Consider the following 17,488-nt stretch of genomic DNA (forward strand, 5'->3'; position numbering starts at 1 on the left):
TCCTTGCAGTGTACACAGAACACCCCACCAGCTATAGCCTCTCACGAAAGAACAGCATATCATGGTAAGAACGTCCCTTCCTATCAAGGGTGGGGTTGAGACTATGTTCTATGGGCCCACCTCTGCCATGGCTCAACCCCCACGTTGACTAAGTGGCCCATTTGCAACAGAGGGGCACCCTGCCTGCCAGCCCACTGTCTCTAGAAATTCAAGTGCTACTAGGCCCTGAAGAGTATGTAGATCCTCCAAATTCCCCTGCCTCTATACCTGGGGTGTCCTCTGCAGCCTGTAGAGAGGCGGGGTGGGGGCAGGGATCCCCGCTGATGCCTGGTATACAGTTGGGTCTAGTCGGGGCAATCCACCCACATGGACTGCATTTGCTATTCTGCCCAACACTGACACCATCTGGCTGGAAACAGGAACGAACTGCAGCAGCCAATGGGCTGAACTCAGAACAGTTGGGCTGTTCTAAAGGGATTAACCCTATGGCTTGGATAAAGGGAAGCTGAGAGATGGATGATCAGAAAACGGCCCTTGGGCTTCCCTGGTGGCACAGTGGTTAAGAATCCGCCCACCAATGCAAGGGACACAGGTTCAAGTCCTGGTCCGGGAAGATCCCACATGCTGTGGAGCAACTAAGCCCCGTGTGCCACAACTACTGAGCCTGCGCTCTAGAGCCCGCAAGCCACAACTACCGAAGCCCGCGTGCCTAGAGCCTGTGCTCCACAACAAGAGAAGCCACCACGATGAGAAGCCCGTGCACCGCAACGAAGAGTAGCCCCCGCTCGCCACAACTAGAGAAAGCCCACGCACAGCAATGAAGACCCAGTGCAGCCAAAAATAAATTAAATAAATTAAAAAAAAAAAAAAGAAATCAGCCCTTGTACAAGATGTGTGAAAAGACATTTGAGTTCATCCGCAAGAGTCTGAGGCAGCCCTCACTGTCTTCCACATCCTGGCTCATAAGGCACTGACATCCCCTGGCAATCAGAAAGCTGATGCCCTAGCCAGGGTACAAGCCCTAGCAAACGGACCCTTCAGTAGATACAGCAGATTGGGTGCATTGAAAAAACAGCCACTGTAAAGCCTGGGTGGGATGGCATATTGCCAAGGATACCTGATTGCCCTTGAAATATGGTGACTTGGTTAATGCAGTAAATCATGACCTATGTGTTCTAAACAATGCCCAAAGCAACTGCCAAAGGAGTCTGGGGGCCACGCATCGGAGTTGAAACACGCTACACTTGGAATGGAAGATGCACCATTAACAGAGGGGAGAAGGTGGGAATTCCCTGGTGGTCCAGTGGTTAGGACTTTGAGCTTTCACTGCTGAGGGCATGGGTTCCATCCTTGGTTGAGGAATTAAGGTTCCACAAGCCATGTGGCCAAAAAAAAAAGAGGGGAGAAGGTGAAGGTCTGGTCTGGCATATTCCGCCACGCGGCCCCTGCCCCCGCCCCCATCCTCACATCTGACAGTGTTGCCTCCCCAGCCAACATGTATGGTATGTACACGTTCTGTTTTCCACTGTTGCAGTCATTTGGCCGCTGTCTTGTTTCCCTCCATTGGCCTGGGGGATGTTACAGCACACACAGGTGCCCTTACTAACTAACTGCATCCAGCAAGCCTTAAATGATAACCAACAAAGCCCATCCTTAGGTCTCTAATGAGAAAGCTGTCCTCCAAAATAGGATGGCTTCGGACATGATTACTGCCACACAAGGAGGCACCTGTGCCATTACCCAGAGTGTTGTGTACCTGATGAGTCTGCTAATGTATGTTCTTTACTAAGCCCCTCCTGCGGCACCCCTACTGCTTTCCTCGGCCTGCAACCTCCTCACCTAGTCTCTACCTCCACCCCTCTTCCGGCACCCAACCTCAGAGGAAGTTAGAGGGAGATTGGCTCTGCAACCCTGCAGGCCCTTTAAGTGGCTGCTGCCGCTCCAGCTCCTTTTGCTGGCTTCCGGAAGGAGGACGTGGACCACAGGGCAGATGTGGAGCTTCGGCTTGACCTCCTGGTGAGAGGCAGCTTCTGGGCGAGGGGGCATCTCTCCTGCTGAGTGTTGTCTTACGGCAGGGGGCAAGGAGAGGGGTGAGTGGGGCTGTCTCCTTTGGGCTCATTTAGCCTTGTTTCTTCCTTACACATCTGGCTTCCACATGGGAACACAGTTACAATAGTAATACCACTAGTAGTAATAATAATAGGGCCTGCTATTAAGACTTCTATGCCAGCACTTTTGGGCATTATCTCAATTAATTCTTATCACAATCCACGACATAGGTATTATACCCGTTTTGCGGGTAAGAGAATGGACTCGGAGAGGGTAGGACGTTGCCTAAGGTCCCAGGACTCGTGGGAGCCAAGTCACAAGCCGACTGTCCCCGCACCCAAGTCCACCTAACTCCTACTGCTGCAGACACCCCTCGGGAATCCAGGGACCACTCTCCCTGCCCTGAGGCGCACTTGAGGCGTGACCTTGGGCTAGCTCCTTCCCTTTCTGGACCTCGGTTTCCGTAGGTATAACCCGGGCTAACACCTTCTTTCCTGATCATCCACCCGCCGCGCGCGCCAGTGATCACACAAGTGCGGTGCAGTGAAAAGCCCCTTTTCATCCCCAGACCGCACAACCCGGGGCCGCAAAGGAGAGCGCGGGAGACAGCGGCGAACCAGGCCTTTATTTCGGGGCGGCAAGAGGAGCTCCGAGCTCAGGTGCCCCCGGTTCTCCGGCTCCGGCCTCCGCCCCGGCGCCGTCTGAGCCCTCGGCGGCCTGGTCGCCGAACACTGCTTGGTGCGCAGCAGCGACGTAACTGCAGCCGCTGGGGTCGGAGAAGCGCAGCTGTATCAGGGGCAGGAAGCGCTCGGTGGTGAAGTAGCGCAGGGCCGGGCGCGGGGCGCGCAGCGCCTGGAGGAAGACCTGCAGCGGCGGGAGGAGGCGCGCTGGCCGGGGCTGGGCTGGGGAACCGCAGCGCTGCCCCCGCTCCCGCAGTCCGGCCCGGCGCTCACCTCGGTCACGTCCTCCGGGTCCTGTCCCGCCTCAAGAAAGATCTGCTCGGAGTGGCTCAGGTAGCGGGAGAAGAGGCCGCGGGTCTCGGCGTCCGCGCGGTCCAGCACCCCGCCCAGGCCGCCCTCCAGCTTCTCGGGGAAGGCGGTGTGCACCGGGCCGCACTCGATGAGACTCAAGCTGCCGGCGGGAGAGCGGCGGGTGGGCGGGGGCGAATGGGAGTCCGGGAGGGAGGGCCGGAGAGGGGCTGCGCCCGGCTGGCGGGCGCTTCGGTAACCCGAGCATTTGAAAGCGGTTTACTGCCGGAAAAGAGCCCCCACGTCCCTTGGAGAGTGTGTGAGAGAGGCTCTGGCGTCATTATGCCACCCTGGCTGGGTCCCTTAACAGCTGTGTGACCTTGGGCCAGTCACCGAACCTCTCTGGGCCTGAGCTTCCCACTAACAATACCGACGCCTCACCAGCTAGGTCGGCAGGTGGCGTGAGAGGGCAGGCGCCAAACGCCCGGTACTGTGTCTGGCACACAACAAACGGGCGCCGCACTAAGGAGGGGCCAGGGAGAACGCCTGAGAGCGATTCCAACAAAACAGGGTGCTGGGGTTCCCAAAGTCAGTGTTCAGAGGGTCCCGGGGGCGGGGCGGTGACTCACTGGACCCCGAAGGGCTGCAGCAGAATCGCCAGACTCTCGCACAAACCCTCAATTGCAAACTTGCTGGCGCAGTAAACGGCGTTGAAGGGAAGAGCTTGGAGGCGAGAGGAGGCTGCTGAGGCGCGTCGCGGAGGGGAGCCGCGGGGAGCGGGAGGGGCCCGGGGCAGTTTCACCAGGTCCCACCTCTTTTATTAGACCCCCCGACTCTCCCGTTGAGCCCCGCCTCCTGCGCGCCTCTGCTTCTTCCCCGGCTTCCACTCACCCATCAAGCCTCCCACGCTCCCGGTCACCAATATGCGTCCCGAGCGTCGCCGCTTCATGTCCGGCAGGAAGGCCTGCAGCATCCGCACGGTACCGGTCAGGTTCACATCCAGCACGGAGCCCACGGCGCCCTCCTCGTGTGCCTCCAGCGGCCCCACCAGGCCCCGGCCTGCGTTACATACTGCGGGGAGAGAGACCGAACTCCGCTCGCCTCACGCACGGCCCTCCTCCCGGCCTGTCCCCTCGTGCTCCCTGGGCCTCGGGACGTCTTGGTTTGGACGCAGGGTGAGGAAGGCTCCTGCACTAGTTTTGCAGGGAGACTCACCCAGCACGTCCACGCGGCCCTCGGTCACGCGTGCCCGGGCAGCGGCTATGGAATCTGCGTCCCTCACATCCAGCTGCAACATCTCCAGGGAGCCGGGAGGGCACCCTCGGGACCGGGCGGCCTCCCAAAGTGGGCCCTGTGCCATCAGGTCCCTCAGCGTGGCGTACACTGGAGGTTCAGGGAGAGGACGAGGCTCTGAATTTCGGGCTTACAACCCTACCTAGGCCCCCTTGGACGAGGAAGGAGCTGGTCTCTCCACCCCAGTCCCCTCATGTACCTTTGAAGCCCTGGGATGGGTCGGACGCCAGGCGCAGGGCCAGGTGTAGGCCAATGCCGGAGGAACAGCCAGTGATGAGCACCACGGTGCGGTCCATGGAGCTGTGCTGCGTAGGGAGAGGCCCCGGGAATGCTGGGCGCTGGTCTCTGGGATGGATATCACCTGCTTCGCCCCGCCTCTGCCTGCGCGGGTCCCCACCCCTTGTTATGTCTACAGCACAATCTCAAGGCTGAGACCTACTGCGAATCCCTGGCCTTCTCTCCCCAACCTTCTCTAGGTCAAGGCAGAGATGAGGCCACCCCTTAGAACACCCCTTCTTTAAGTTGCTAGTCAGAGGGAGGGTGAAGCTTTGCAAACAGGAGGTGTGGGCTCCCATGTGGGCACTGAGCGCCCTGGGCAGATCTTTGCCTGGCAAGCCTCTGTCCCACAGGGACAATTATAGTTGCCAAAGTTTGTTGCTGAGGGTGTGAAAGTAAATGTTTTGGAAGAGCGTTCTCAGTTCAAAGGTCAGGGGTTAGTTTAAAACTGAGGGGGGGCTTCCCTGGTAGCGCAGTGGTTAAGAATCCTCCTGCCAATGCAGGGGACACAGGTTCGAGCCCTGGTCTGGGAAGATCCCACGTGCCGCGGAGCAACAAAGGCCGTGAGCCACAGCTACTGAGCCTGCGCTCTACAGCTCGCGTGCCACAATGACTGAGCCCACGCGCCACAACTACTGAAGCCCGTGCGCCTAGAACCCATGCTCCGCAACAAGGGAAGCCACCGCAATGAGAAGCCCGCGCACTGCAACAAGGAGTAGCCCCCACTTGCGGCGTGCCGCAAATTAATTAATTTAAAAAAAGAATATTGGATAATCGGAGCTGAGCACTCAGGAACTCGACGGCTGCCAGGCTCTTGGTTTTAATGCATGCTACCTGCAAAGTAAGACAGGCTTTTGCTAACTGGACATACTTCTCAGTAACTGAAGGAATGGAGCGAATACTAAATGTTTCCCCTGGGGAGGTGTCCTGTCTCTTCAGGGAAACATGGTCAGTATCCTGTAAAGTCACCCTGGCCTAAATGATTACTTGTTCTGACCAAGGTATTTATTAGGCTATTTTAAAGTCACAGCATCCAAAGAATGTCAAATAGTTCAGCTAGCCACAGAGTCTAAGATCCTGTATCTCCTGGCACTGTGGAAGCACCACACCACTGACCTAAGTGATTCCTTTTTTCAGTTTTTCAATATTTTATCAATATAAAACTACTGCCACATCCTTCTACTTTCTTTTATGTCTTCTTCAACCTAGGAGAGACCTCAAATCTGAAAGTATTCTCTACTTCTCATCGTTAGCACATGTTTTAGCTTTCTAAATATTTGTATTTAACTCTTGTTTCTAGGGTTTTGTTTTTGCAGTTTAGAAACGTTGAGGAATATTAGGACTTTATCCCTTCTGCTTGATACAGCAGGGGTGGACTGCTAGCCAGTCTAGCCTAAGAGAAAAGTGGAAAGATGCTTCACCGAGCACAGCGATTAACCCAATACAAGTTAGATTTAGAAGGAATGTTGTTTAAATTACCTCTTCTAGCCTGAATACATGAATTCTTTCAGATCAGGAAAGATTAGAAGAAGCAGCCTAAAAACTCTTAACAATGTGACTCAGTGGTAGATGACAATGAGAAGCAGCAGATTATAATTTGGTTTGTGGGATGCGATGCATGTGCTATGATAGGAAACCTGCAATGATGGTTGAACTGGTAAAAAACACTGCATAAAATTTGCTGTAAGATATACAGAGACTTGTTTTCTGTACTAAAGTACTCTTTTTAAAAACCGTTGAACTCCATATTGGAGCACAGCCGACTAACGATGTTGTGACAGTTTCAGGTGCACGGCGAAGTGACTCAGCCGTACATATGCACGTATCCATTCTCCCTCAAACCTCCCTCCCATCCAGGCGGCCACATAACATTGAGCAGAGTTCCCTGTGCTATATGGTAGGTCCTCGTTGGTTATTCATTTTAAATATAGCAGTGTTGTACTAAAGTATTCTTTTTTTTTGGCGGTACGCGGGCCTCTCACTGTTGTGGCCTCTCCCGCTGCGGAGCGCAGGCTCCGGACGCGCAGGCTCAGCGGCCATGGCTCACGGGCCCAGCCGCTCCGCGGCATGTGGGATCTTCCCGGACCGAGGCACGAACCCGCGTCCCCTGCATCGGCAGGCGGACTCTCAACCACTGCGCCACCAGGGAAGCCCTAAAGTATTCTTATAAGAAAAATAATTATTTGTAAGAAAGGTTTCCTGTGTCAAGTATTTGCGCAATCAGAGCTGAATTGTAGATATTCTTGTAATATCTAGTTATTTTGAAAGATTTATATAATGAATTCTGGATATATGACCAACAAAACTGATGGAATCAAACAAAACACCCGAGGAAGCTGAGGTAAGGGGACAGGGAGACCTGACCTGACCAGTGTCCATGCTATAGCCCGGAGTCCTCCCCGGCATCATGGCATTGACATTCTGACACACAGGTCCATCAGTTTATTAAGTTGTATTAAAACAGTACTTTAATCCCACATTTGGGGTGGTGGAGGAAGGCGGCTCGGCTCCCTCCAAACCTTCCATGCTTGATCCCATCAGCATGAATTCCTTCACCCAGGCCTGGGGAACTCCTGTGATGCTTGCCTAGCCCCAGGCCCTGGGAACCTGCCCAGGCCTGGAATTTGAGGAAAACATGGCCCAAGGGTGCTTAATCTGTCACAAGGCGCCAGCCACCCACCGGGGGTAATATTTGAGGAAGAGCTTCTTGGCCAGGTCCACTGTGTCTCCTTGGGGCTGGCTAGGATACCTCTTTGTGCTGAGGACGAAGGTCTGTTCCAGCTGGAAGGCATTCTTGTCAAACTGGTGCTGTTGGAAGGGGATGCCTTGGACCAGGCTCTCGACCAGGGTCTCCGTGAAGAGCCGCCAGCGGGGGGCGTAGTAGTCGGCCACCAGTCCCGCCAGCTGTTTGTTGGCGTAGTCTAGGATGTTGCCCTCTGGCCCCCACAGGGTCAGCTGGTAGCGGCTGTTCTGCTCATAGAAGCGGGCCTCAGTCTCACTGACGGCAGCCACCCGGGCCTGCTCCAGCCAGCTGCCCAGCAGGAAGTGGCTGTCACTAGCCAGCACCTTGTCCAGCGCGGGCAGGAGCTCATAGGCCAGGACGCCTCCTGCCCTCATCAGGGGAACCAGCTCCTTGTTCAGATAGGCGGTCCTCACCTCTTCGTAGTACAAGCTGACCAGCTCCTGGACTGCCTGGCGAGTGACATCCACCAGGTCGTAGCAGAAGGCCGGGCTGGAGGCCAGGGTAGGCGTGGCTGTCAGCAGCAGCCGCCACGCTTCCAGTACATCCGATCGGTTGTACCAGACATCGGTAACCATCTGCAGGGATGGCCGCCTGACCAGCGGGCTGCGATTGTGTCCACTGCAGCCCTCGCCAGAGCAGTTGTAGACACTCCTGAGAAGCAGCCTCCACGCTGCCTCTGCGTCCCCATGGGAGACCCCGTACCGCCGGGCTGCAAAGCCCGTCACCCAGGCCCCCAAATCTGCCACTGGGCCCTTCCGCCAGCCCAGCTCAGCCATGAGGGCGTAGACCACCTCGTTCTGGCCGATGCCCTCAGGGGTCATGCCCGTGCCTACCATGGTGGAGTTGGGGAAGAGGCGGGCGGCTGTGGGGCCTCGGTTCACAGACTCCAGGGCCCCAAACAAGCCGTGGTTGCCCCCGAAGTTATGCAGCATGCACCAGATAAAGGGCTGGCCCTGGAAGGAGGCTGTGCGGACGTACACGGGCTGGCTCTCAGCAAACAGGTCCAGAACCAGGAGGCGGCCACGCGGCACGGCCCCCAGCACGGCCCCCACCTGGGTGGGCCCCCAGAACTCGGGCTGGTGCTGGAAGAGCCAGCCTTGGAGCAGCCATATGGCGTCAGGGTCCACTGTGGTGGGACAGTGGGGACAGAAAAGAGGGTGGTAAGAGGAGAGGGGGCAGGAGAGCATTCACCCCATTGTACAGATGAGGAAACAGAGGTCCAGAGAAGTTAAATGACTCTATCACAGGACACTCCTTCCCCTGAAACCCACCCCACCCCACCCCACCGCAGCCAGAAGGGCATTCCACAACACAAGTCCTCCCCATCTCCTCTTCCTCCCACTGGGAGTGCCAGGGTAGCGCTATAAAGCTTTACAGAGCATCAGAATTACCCAGAAGGCTGGCCCCCAGCCCCAGGCATTCCGATTCAGGAGGTAGGGGAGGTGCTGAGAATTTGCACATCTGACAGGCCCCAGGGTGATTCTGATGCTGCCGGTCCGTCCCGGGTCACACCAGGAGCATTGCTGTGCAAAGCCTGAGCCCATATGCTCCTTCCTGGCTGACACAGAGGCCTCCCCAAGCCACTCCTGACCTGGCCCCTCTCTGCCCTTCCCCTGTAAGTGGCAGGAAGGAGAGCTGGGTTCACATTTGTGCATCTAGAAGGGCACCTACCAGCTTGGGGCACATCCCCTAACCTCTGGCCTGTGTTACCTACTTCAGCATGGAGGTAGAGACCAAATAAAATATTTTCAATAGCTAGCACTTAATGACACTTTACTCTGGGCCAGGCGTGATTCTGCTTATGAGGTAGCCCATTTTGCAGATGAAGCAGCTGAGGCACTGGGGGGCACTGGCGGGGAGGTGATTCATTGCAAGTCTCACAGGCAGGAAGTGGCACTGCCTGCGCTGGAGCAGGGTATCGGGCTCCAGAGCTCACCTCTCAGACACAGTGTGATTCAATAAGATGGTGTGTGTGTGTAGAAGTGCTTGGTAAACTGTAAAGTGCTGTGTGTCACAGTGAGGTGTTATTATTCCCAGTCCCGCCTCCCACCCCCCACTGACCTCTGCCAGCCCCATCTCCCTGAGGGTCTCGGGGCGGGGGGGGGGGTCTTCCCTTTCTGACCTCCCCTGGCACCGAACCTGCAATCATGGCCTGGTAGACAGCGGCGGTGGCTGCAGCCAGGTAGGAGGGCTCCGAGGACGGTGGCTGCATCTCGTTGAAAGTATCGGCCCCATAGATGTGATCCGTGCCAAACTCTTTGGTCAGCTCCCGCAGGAAGAGGCTCCCCACCATGGGGAATAGGGGGTCTTCCGGAGCCAGGAGGAAGGAGCAGGAGTAGGAGCAGTTGAAATGTCCCCACCTGCCCATCTGGGTGATATTGGCCTGAGGGAACACCCTAGTTGGGAGGGAGTGTGTGTGTGTGTGTGTGTGTGACAGTTCAGACGTTTACCGGAGGCTGACCAGTAGTCATCTCCAGCCTCACCAACTTCTGCAGTTCCTGGGTCATTCATGCCTCTGTGCCTTTGCACATACTGTGCCCTGTGCCTGGAGCCCTCTCCTCCTCCCTCCCCGCTTATGCATCTGGCTTCTCCTCGACATCCTTTAACTTTCACCTGTCTGGAAAGCTTTTGCTGTCTCTCCCCCTCCCACTGGCTGAAACAAATGACATCACCTCTGCTCTGAGCCCTTGCTGCACCCTCCCTTCCCCAAGCAGAAGTGACCTCGACGGAGAATTGGGCCCACATATATCCCTGCCCTTATCACTGTATTGTATCCCCCTGGCCACGTAGCTCCCGCTGGGGGCGGGGCCTCTGTGCACCTTTGTGGCTGCATCCCCAGGCCCCAGCACAGGGCCTGGTCGGGCAGCCCCGGATAGCCTGACAAACGTTGGCTGAATGTACGAATGAGGTTCCTGCTGTCCAGTTGGGGAGGCCAAGGAGTGGCCAGTGAGGCCGGCCACGTGTGCTGAGCGCTGACGGTGGTGGGAACCAGGTGCTCATGTGTATGAGGGAGGTGGTAACCAATGCCGGGGGCCCCCCTGCAAGGCTTCCTGAAGGAGGGGAGGCCTCAGCCGGGCCCTGAAGAATTTTGCCAGCCGCAGGAGAGGATGGGCGGGTAGCACAGAGGAACAGAGGGGCAGGAAGGACAGAGGAGATCAGTGCACCCCTACCATCACTAAGAGCTGCCGTCTGCTAAGACTCCTGCCAAGTCATAGATACATTTTACAAGTGAGGAAACTGAGGCACAGAGCAGGCACGTCATCTGTCCGAGGTCATGTGGCTAGTCAGTAACAGAGCCAGGAATCAAGCGCAGGCCTACATCTAGAGCTTATTTTTCTTTGACTCGTGCCTGGCAGGGGAATATAAATTCTCTGAGCTGAATGGAGGGTGAGGGGGGACCTCACCTTGTGAGAGCCTTGGGGACGTGCCCTGCGAACGCTGGCAACACGGGGATCATGCCAAACGAGCGCATCCGGTCAAGGATCCGATGCTGCGAGGAACGGGAGGGGCGGCAGTGAGCACGGCCCCCCGAGGCGGGAGGCCCTCACTCTCTCAGCGCACACGGAGTCCCCACCATTCAGTTAAGGGCCCCGGGGTGGGCCGAACACCACCCCCAACCCCAGGCCTGTACCTGTCCAGCACCAATTCTGCTCCTTCCCTTCCCCATCCTTTTACCTGCAGGTAAACCTGTTTGAGGTGCCAGGAGGGGGGCAGGGGGCCACTCCAGGTGTGCAGGTTGCCCATGCGCCCCCAGGCCAGGAAGGCAGGACCAGTGAAGTACTCATCGATCTCTGTCTGGGTCAGGCCCAAGGCCAGATACACCTGAGGAGGAGGGAGAGCCCCACACGTGTAAATCATTTATCTCTATTCATTGACCCATTCACTCAACATACGCACATTCATCTCTTCTCTGGGCTGTACCCTACGGTTACTAAGACAAAATCCGATCCCTGCCTGCGAGGAGCCCGAAGTCTGGGAGAAACAGATCCGTGACCAGGTGAGTTTGCGAATGTCACCCTTGTTGCATGGGTGAGGTGAGGCACAAAGGGGTTCTCCCCAAGATGTGGAAGGGGCCTTAGAAGGCTTCATGGAGCAAGGAGGGCTAGAATGATGGGTGAGGGAGCTTAAGCAGCCCCAGGTGTAGCCAGAGCGCTCAGGGCTCAGGTATGGAAGCTCCCAGGCCGGGCAAAGCCTGAAGGCAATGGGGAGCTCTTGAGTGCGTTAACAGTGGAAGGTCTCCACCAGATTTGCAATTCAGAAAGGACACTCTGGTGGAACCTGGAGAGTTAGGAGTCTTGCTTTGAAAGGAAAATATTGCTTAGAGAGCTCTCCAAGCTCTCACGGCCGGGAGGCCATTAAGGCAGTGTAACTTTTCACGTCTCAGACTGGATGGAATCTGACCTTTTGATCTGATCAAGTTATCCAAAGAGCCTGCTAGAAATTCAAGATACTTATTGGACTCTTACCCTAAAATAACTCTCAATTCCTTATGAACAAAGATTTTCCAGCTTATGTCAGAGTCAGTCACAGTTCTCACGAGGCAATTTTTAACAATCTCATGGCTTAAAAAAAAAATGAGCCCTTTTTCTTCCTCAGAACGCTCTTTCAGGATTACCCGAGCCCGCAATCAGTAAAGACCCCGAATAAACTCTTCTTATTCGCAGCCTCCTGCGTTAGTTTTTGGCTGATGCTGTTCAGAGGCTCTGGCAGACTGGGGTCCAGGCAGAGGGGATGAGAGCCTGAACTGGGGTCATGGGTAAGGATGGAGAAGACAAAGCAGATCAAGAGCTGCTAATGAGACAGAATCCACAGAGGCAGCTGACTGACCCACGTGAGGGTGGGGAGAGAGGGGAGGCCGGCTTCTTAGAGTGTTTACAGTAGGGTGCTGGGGTCCAGCCCTGGGTAAGTGCTCCTGTGTGTTTGTCTCAACCATGGAAGCTGGGAGGCTGGAGCCATCACTCCTGCTACCAACAGTTCTGGAGCCCTATTCTCTGTGTGCCAGATACTGCGTTGATGTGGGGGAGGCGGGATGCCTGGGGTGTGGTGGGCACGCACCTGCTGCCAGATGGCCTCCTGGCCGCTCCAGGCCAGCGCCAGGTTGATGCCGTTCAGCGCCATCCAGTCAATCTCCTGCTCCCAACGGGCCCAGTCCCACCACACGAAGGAGTAGCTTTGTGTGCACACGTTCTGGTAATAGCGGTACCTGCAGGCAGGGGCGTGAGCTGGGGCGTGGCCCTGGGGGCAAAGATAATGTCCCTCACCCCTGAGGGTCCACAGCCTGGGGAAGAACTTGGAGGGCGTCCCGGTCCTGGAACAGCTCTCCACACCACCTAGATCTAACCCAGAAAGACATGGCTCCAGACGTGAACTCTACTGCTTCACTCCCGGATCCACTCCAGGTGGAGCTTGAGCTTCCGAAGGTGCCCACCCACCTGCGCCCAGCACTCAGCTCCCTAGCCTCCCAGATATTTGGGAGAGCATATTCCGTTTTCATTCCTACTCTGTGTACAGCGTGTAAGTGCCATATGGCAAAGTTGGCCCCTGTCCTGAAGGGGGGGGATCCCTCTCCCCACAGTCTAATGGGGAGGCAGCTGTGTGAATGCATCACCTCGGTGTAGTGGGGCAAACGCTAGAACAGAGGCCTGTGACAGGGCTGGGGGTCATTCCTCAGTAAGCACCTTCAAAGAGAGGGGTGGGGGAGGAAAGTAATGGCATTTACCGATCGCCGATTATGCACCACAAATTCTACACCCCGCACCGTGCAAATCCTCACAATCAAAGCGGCACCACTGCACGGTAGATGACATTATTTCCATTTTTCAGATGAGCCAGCCGAGGCTCAGAGAGGCTAAGTGACCTGCTCAAAGATACAAGGCTTTTAGAATCAGACCTGGGGTCTGAAGCCAGGTCGTGCGACCCTAAGGCCAGCGCTTCCTGGCAGCCCGGCGCTGAGAGTGGGGAGGGCGGGGATTTCAGCTTGGGCTGGCGCCCGGGTGGGTGGAAGCGGCGGGGAGCTGCAAGGGAGCCGAGGGTCGAGGTCCGGCCGCGGTACCTGTTGGGCGTGGCCTCGGTCAGTTCCTCCGGCACCACGGGCAGCGGCTGCGGCAAGCGCAGCTGAGAGCCCGACCAGGCCACGTGGCAGCCGCAGAAGTCGCGCAGGTAGCGGTGCAGCCCCGCGGCGGCGGCCACGCCAGTGGAGCCGAGCACCCGCACCCGCGCTCCGACGCCGCCGCCGCTCAGGCGGTAGGTGTCCAGGCCGGACTCGGCCGCCAGGGCGCGCTCCACCGACACAGAGAAGGCGGCCGCCGGCCCGGGTCCCAGAAGCCGGACCAGCAGCTCCCTTACGGCCGCCGCCTCCCGGGCCTCGTCCCCGGCCGAGCCCCCCGCCGCGGTCAGGAGCAAGAACCCCAGAGCCGCGGCCATCGCCACGGTCTCCATGGTCCACCGGTCTCAGCCCGCTGGGCACCAATGGGGACTCGGGACCAGGGGCGTGACGGCCGCGTCCAATCAGCTGAGGGCCTCAGGTCACGCGGAACTGAAGGTAAAGCACCGGCCGGCGGCTGAGAGACCAGCTTCCGGGTTCCACACCAGCTCCTGAGGGTGTTTTCTGATCACACGTGGTGCAAGAGCGCGTGACCCTGGTGACTTCAAAAGTCCGGGGCCGGATGTGACTCGTAGTCCTTCACAACTGCCTTCAGATACAGCGCGCTTTCACATGCAGATCACTTTCCTTCCGTCCATCTTACCACCCAATAAGTATTTGAAGTTGATTTTGTACCAGGCACTGCCACCCCTCTTCCGGGGAGACCTACAAACCAAGTACTTATATAAACAAAGATTTACATTATGCAGTTGACCCTTAAACTTTGCATGTGTGTTAGGAGGGCCGACCCTCTGGCAGCCAAAATATAACTTTACAGTCAGCCCTCCTGTATCCAGGGTACCGCATCCGCGGACCATGCAGTATTGTAGCACGTATTTATGGAAAAAAATTCGGTTTGGACCCGGCAGTTCAAACACATGTTGTTCAGGGGTCCACTGTACTTGTGATGCTGTGCACGGTCCCCAGCCAAAGGCTTCCAAAAGGAAGTGACATTTAATCCGAATTAAGTTGGGATTGTCCAGGAGAAGAGGGAGGGGAATACCATTCTGTGAAGAAAAAAATGCATATATGAAGACCCAGGAAGGGTAAAGAAAGAGCTGAGCAGATCTGAGGAACTAAAAGGTCAGGAAGCTGGAGGAGGGATGCACCATGTGAGCCTGGACTGGCCATGGGGCAGGGCCTAGTGGGTGTGACAAGGGCTCTCATGTGATCTGTAAGCGGTAGCAGCAGCTGAACAGGATGGGAGTTATCTTCATTTTACATCCTGGGAAACTGAGGGCCAGAGATAGGAAGTGACTCTGCAAAGATCAGTGACCAGTAAGACAGCAGGTCTGGGACTAGAACCAGGAACTCTTAACTCTCAGATAAGTGTTTTTGCCACTATCGCCCAAGAGATGCAACTTTTCAGTCTGCTTACCAGCAGGGAGGGTTTGAGTGGGGCTGTGTGATGGCCAGGAGTGGTGGGCCCTTTTATAAAGACTGAACTTTCTAAAGGGATTCTGAGTCCTTTTGGAGGCAGGTGTAGATTTTTCCAGGTTGTCAGGCCTGAGTGCAGCTGCTTAGAGACAGAGAAGGGGTCAGAGGAGGGTTGCCAATCCAGGAAATCCAGAGCCTGGACTGAAAGAGAACATGGGAGTCCACTGAGCTTGCTCTGCCCCTCTGCCCCCTGCCCCCAGCTGCAGACTCAAGCTGCAGTGCCCCCTGCCTTGTTCCCAGCTCAGCAAGCAGCTAGTTCAGGAGGTGCAGCCCTGTTCCACCCAGTTCCCAATATCAGAAGGCTCTCAGCTTTTCCCAGAGAGCAGCTCCTAGACCTGCCCAGAGAGATGGGTCCTCATGGAGCTATAGCTTGTAGCCCCCCAGGCCTCTCTACACTCCCTCCAACACCCCCTTCCAAACACCTCTAGCTTCAGGTGAGATTTGTCAGACTCTCCTCCTCCCAGGACCTGTTTTACCAGCAATTTGGATCTTAAGGAACACATTGCTTGGGGGAATTGGGCTGCAGGTCCACCGTCAGGCTCAGGGTGCCTCTCTGTGGGGTCTGGATTCATCCAGAATGGCAGACGGATGCTGGCAGGGGCAGCAGGTTGGGGACACCATCCCGGGGGGTTGGTAGCACATTCACAGCCTGAGCTCATGGATGCTTGGCAAGAGTGTCACCGATTACTCCAGGTGTGTCACACTGTCTTTCTCGTCTTCCCCACCAAGCTGGGAACTCTGAGGACAATAGGGGGGCTGGTTGAAGAAATTAAGTTGCATCAATAGGATGAAATACCAAGCATTTGCTAAAAAAAAATAGAAAAGTGAGGAAGATGTGTTGGTGCTGATTCGGAATGTTCTGCAAAGTGTACTTTTTAAAAAGAGGTCAGGGAATTCCCTGGTAGTCCAGTGGTTAAGACTCAGTGCTTTCACTGCCGAGGGCCCGGGGTTCAATTCGGGGGACTAAGATCTCACTAAGCCGCACGGCCAAAAAAAAAAAAAAAAAAATTTAAAAAGATGTCAAATCAGGGGCTTCCCTGGTGGCGCAGTGGTTGAGAGTCCGCCTGCCGATGCAGGGGACGCGGGTTCGTGCCCCGGTCCGGGAAGATCCCACATGCCGCGGAGCGGCTGGGCCCGTGAGCCATGGCCGCTGAGCCTGCGCGTCCGGAGCCTGTGCTCCGCAACGGGAGAGGCCACAACAGTGAGAGGCCCGCGTACCAAAAAAAAAAAAAGGTCAAACCAGGACTTCCCTGGTGGTCCAGTGGGTGAGACTCCGCTCTCCCAATGCAGGGTAGTTCGACCAGGTTCGATCCCTGGTCAGGGAGCTAGACCCTGCACGCATGCTGCAACTAAGAGCCTGCATGCCGCAACTAAACATGCCGCAACGAAGATACCATGTGCCTCAACTAAGACCCAATGCAGCCTAAATAAATAAATAAAAATATTTTTAAAAACCAGCTAAATATTGAGTTTATTAGAAAAGAGATGTCAGGGGCTTCCCTGGTGGCACAGTGGTTGATAATCTGCCTGCTAACGCAGGGGACATGGGTTCGAGCCCTGGTCTGGGAGGTTCCCACATGCCGCGGAGCAACTAGACCCGTGAGCTACAACTACTGAGCCTGCGCGTCTGGAGCCTGTGCTCCGCAACGAGAGGCCGCGATAGTGAGAGGCCCGCGCACCGCGATGAAGAGTGGCCCCCGCTTGCCACAACTAGAGAAAGCCCTCGCACAGAAACGAAGACCCAACACAGCAAAAATAAATTAATTAATTAATAAACTCCTACCCCCAACATCTTCTTTAAAAAAAGAAAAAGAAAGAGATGTCAAATCACTGGGTAAAAGTACGTCCCATTTGTGTGTGTGTGTGTGTGTGTGTGTGTGTGTGTGTGTGTGTGTTTAAGGCTATGTAAATAGTGCTCGCTTTGGATAAGGTACTGGGACGCTGGAGCCGAAGACTCACTTTTATATTAGGGCCTTTTGTACTGTTTGATCCTTTTACCACGTGATACATTTTATTACTTTTTCTCCCCGCTCCTATCTCATCTCTTTCGTTCCTGCCAGCCTCCCCTCTGTCTATGCACCCCAGAATCCCTCCAGATCCCTTGTCCCTCTGCCCTGCCAATCCAGTTGCCTGCCTGTCACAGCCCTGCTAGGATCCCACCCATCTTACCTGTGGGGAGGAATGAGTCCTTCCCTGTCTGGCCACCAGGGAGCAGCCTACGCCTTGCCTTGGGTAGGCTGGAGAGGGAATGGCAGGCAAACAGGCTCAGATCTGAGGGGAGCTCCAATGCCCTTTCCACCCAGGGCTCCTGGGTAGAAAGAGACACAGTCCTGCCCAGGTCCCCAGTGAGGGACAGGACAGGAGGGGGGGGCAGTTCAGAAGGTGGTGATGGAATTGTCCCTATCTTTATAATACTGAGCAGGCCCAAAGTCACCCTCTCCACATTGGTTCTAGGATGGGAAGCATTCGCTGGTTGGGGGCACAGATTCACTAAGCAGATGCCTGGGGTCCAGGGATTCCACAGAAGGGGATCAGGGTAAAGGCCAAGAGTCTTAAAAATAGGAGCAATGGAGCCATCCT

At 56.0% G+C, this 17,488-nt stretch overlaps 2 protein-coding genes across 2 annotated transcripts; both read right to left on the bottom strand.

Moving 5' to 3' along the window:
* Window positions 1-2,238: 2,238 nt before the first annotated feature.
* On the bottom strand, window positions 2,239-4,610 carry HSD17B1 (hydroxysteroid 17-beta dehydrogenase 1). The gene is made up of 6 exons (XM_065897027.1): window positions 4,510-4,610; window positions 4,233-4,400; window positions 3,909-4,088; window positions 3,647-3,740; window positions 3,003-3,180; window positions 2,239-2,913 (listed from the first exon to the last, which is right to left on the bottom strand). Exons 1-6 carry the CDS (start codon window positions 4,604-4,606, stop codon window positions 2,674-2,676), a joined length of 957 nt encoding a protein of 318 aa, XP_065753099.1. The 5' UTR covers window positions 4,607-4,610; the 3' UTR covers window positions 2,239-2,673.
* Window positions 4,611-7,015: 2,405 nt separating this feature from the next.
* Window positions 7,016-13,767, bottom strand: NAGLU (N-acetyl-alpha-glucosaminidase). The gene is made up of 6 exons (XM_065897685.1): window positions 13,382-13,767; window positions 12,385-12,532; window positions 11,005-11,151; window positions 10,734-10,819; window positions 9,469-9,725; window positions 7,016-8,455 (listed from the first exon to the last, which is right to left on the bottom strand). The coding sequence occupies exons 1-6, from the start codon at window positions 13,765-13,767 to the stop codon at window positions 7,245-7,247; spliced, it is 2,235 nt and encodes a 744-aa protein (XP_065753757.1). The 3' UTR covers window positions 7,016-7,244.
* Window positions 13,768-17,488: the final 3,721 nt, after the last annotated feature.

Source organism: Phocoena phocoena, chromosome 19 (assembly GCF_963924675.1).
Source record: "Phocoena phocoena chromosome 19, mPhoPho1.1, whole genome shotgun sequence".
NCBI classification, from domain to species: domain Eukaryota; kingdom Metazoa; phylum Chordata; class Mammalia; order Artiodactyla; family Phocoenidae; genus Phocoena; species Phocoena phocoena.

Excerpts from the sequence above, each read along its gene's own strand:
- HSD17B1 (XM_065897027.1), bottom strand. The coding sequence starts at position 4,606 with ATGGACCGCACCGTGGTGCTCATCACTGGCTGTTCCTCCGGCATTGGC. Across the intron at positions 4,401-4,509 it reads CCCATCCCAGGGCTTCAAAG|TGTACGCCACGCTGAGGGAC; the intron begins GTACATGAGGGG and ends CTGAACCTCCAG. Across the intron at positions 3,181-3,646 it reads CTGCAGCCCTTCGGGGTCCA|CTTGAGTCTCATCGAGTGCG; the intron begins GTGAGTCACCGC and ends TCCCGCCGGCAG.
- NAGLU (XM_065897685.1), bottom strand. The coding sequence starts at position 13,767 with ATGGAGACCGTGGCGATGGCCGCGGCTCTGGGGTTCTTGCTCCTGACC. Across the intron at positions 10,820-11,004 it reads TCAAACAGGTTTACCTGCAG|CATCGGATCCTTGACCGGAT; the intron begins GTAAAAGGATGG and ends CGTTCCTCGCAG. Across the intron at positions 9,726-10,733 it reads GTCCCCAAGGCTCTCACAAG|GGTGTTCCCTCAGGCCAATA; the intron begins GTGAGGTCCCCC and ends CCTCCCAACTAG.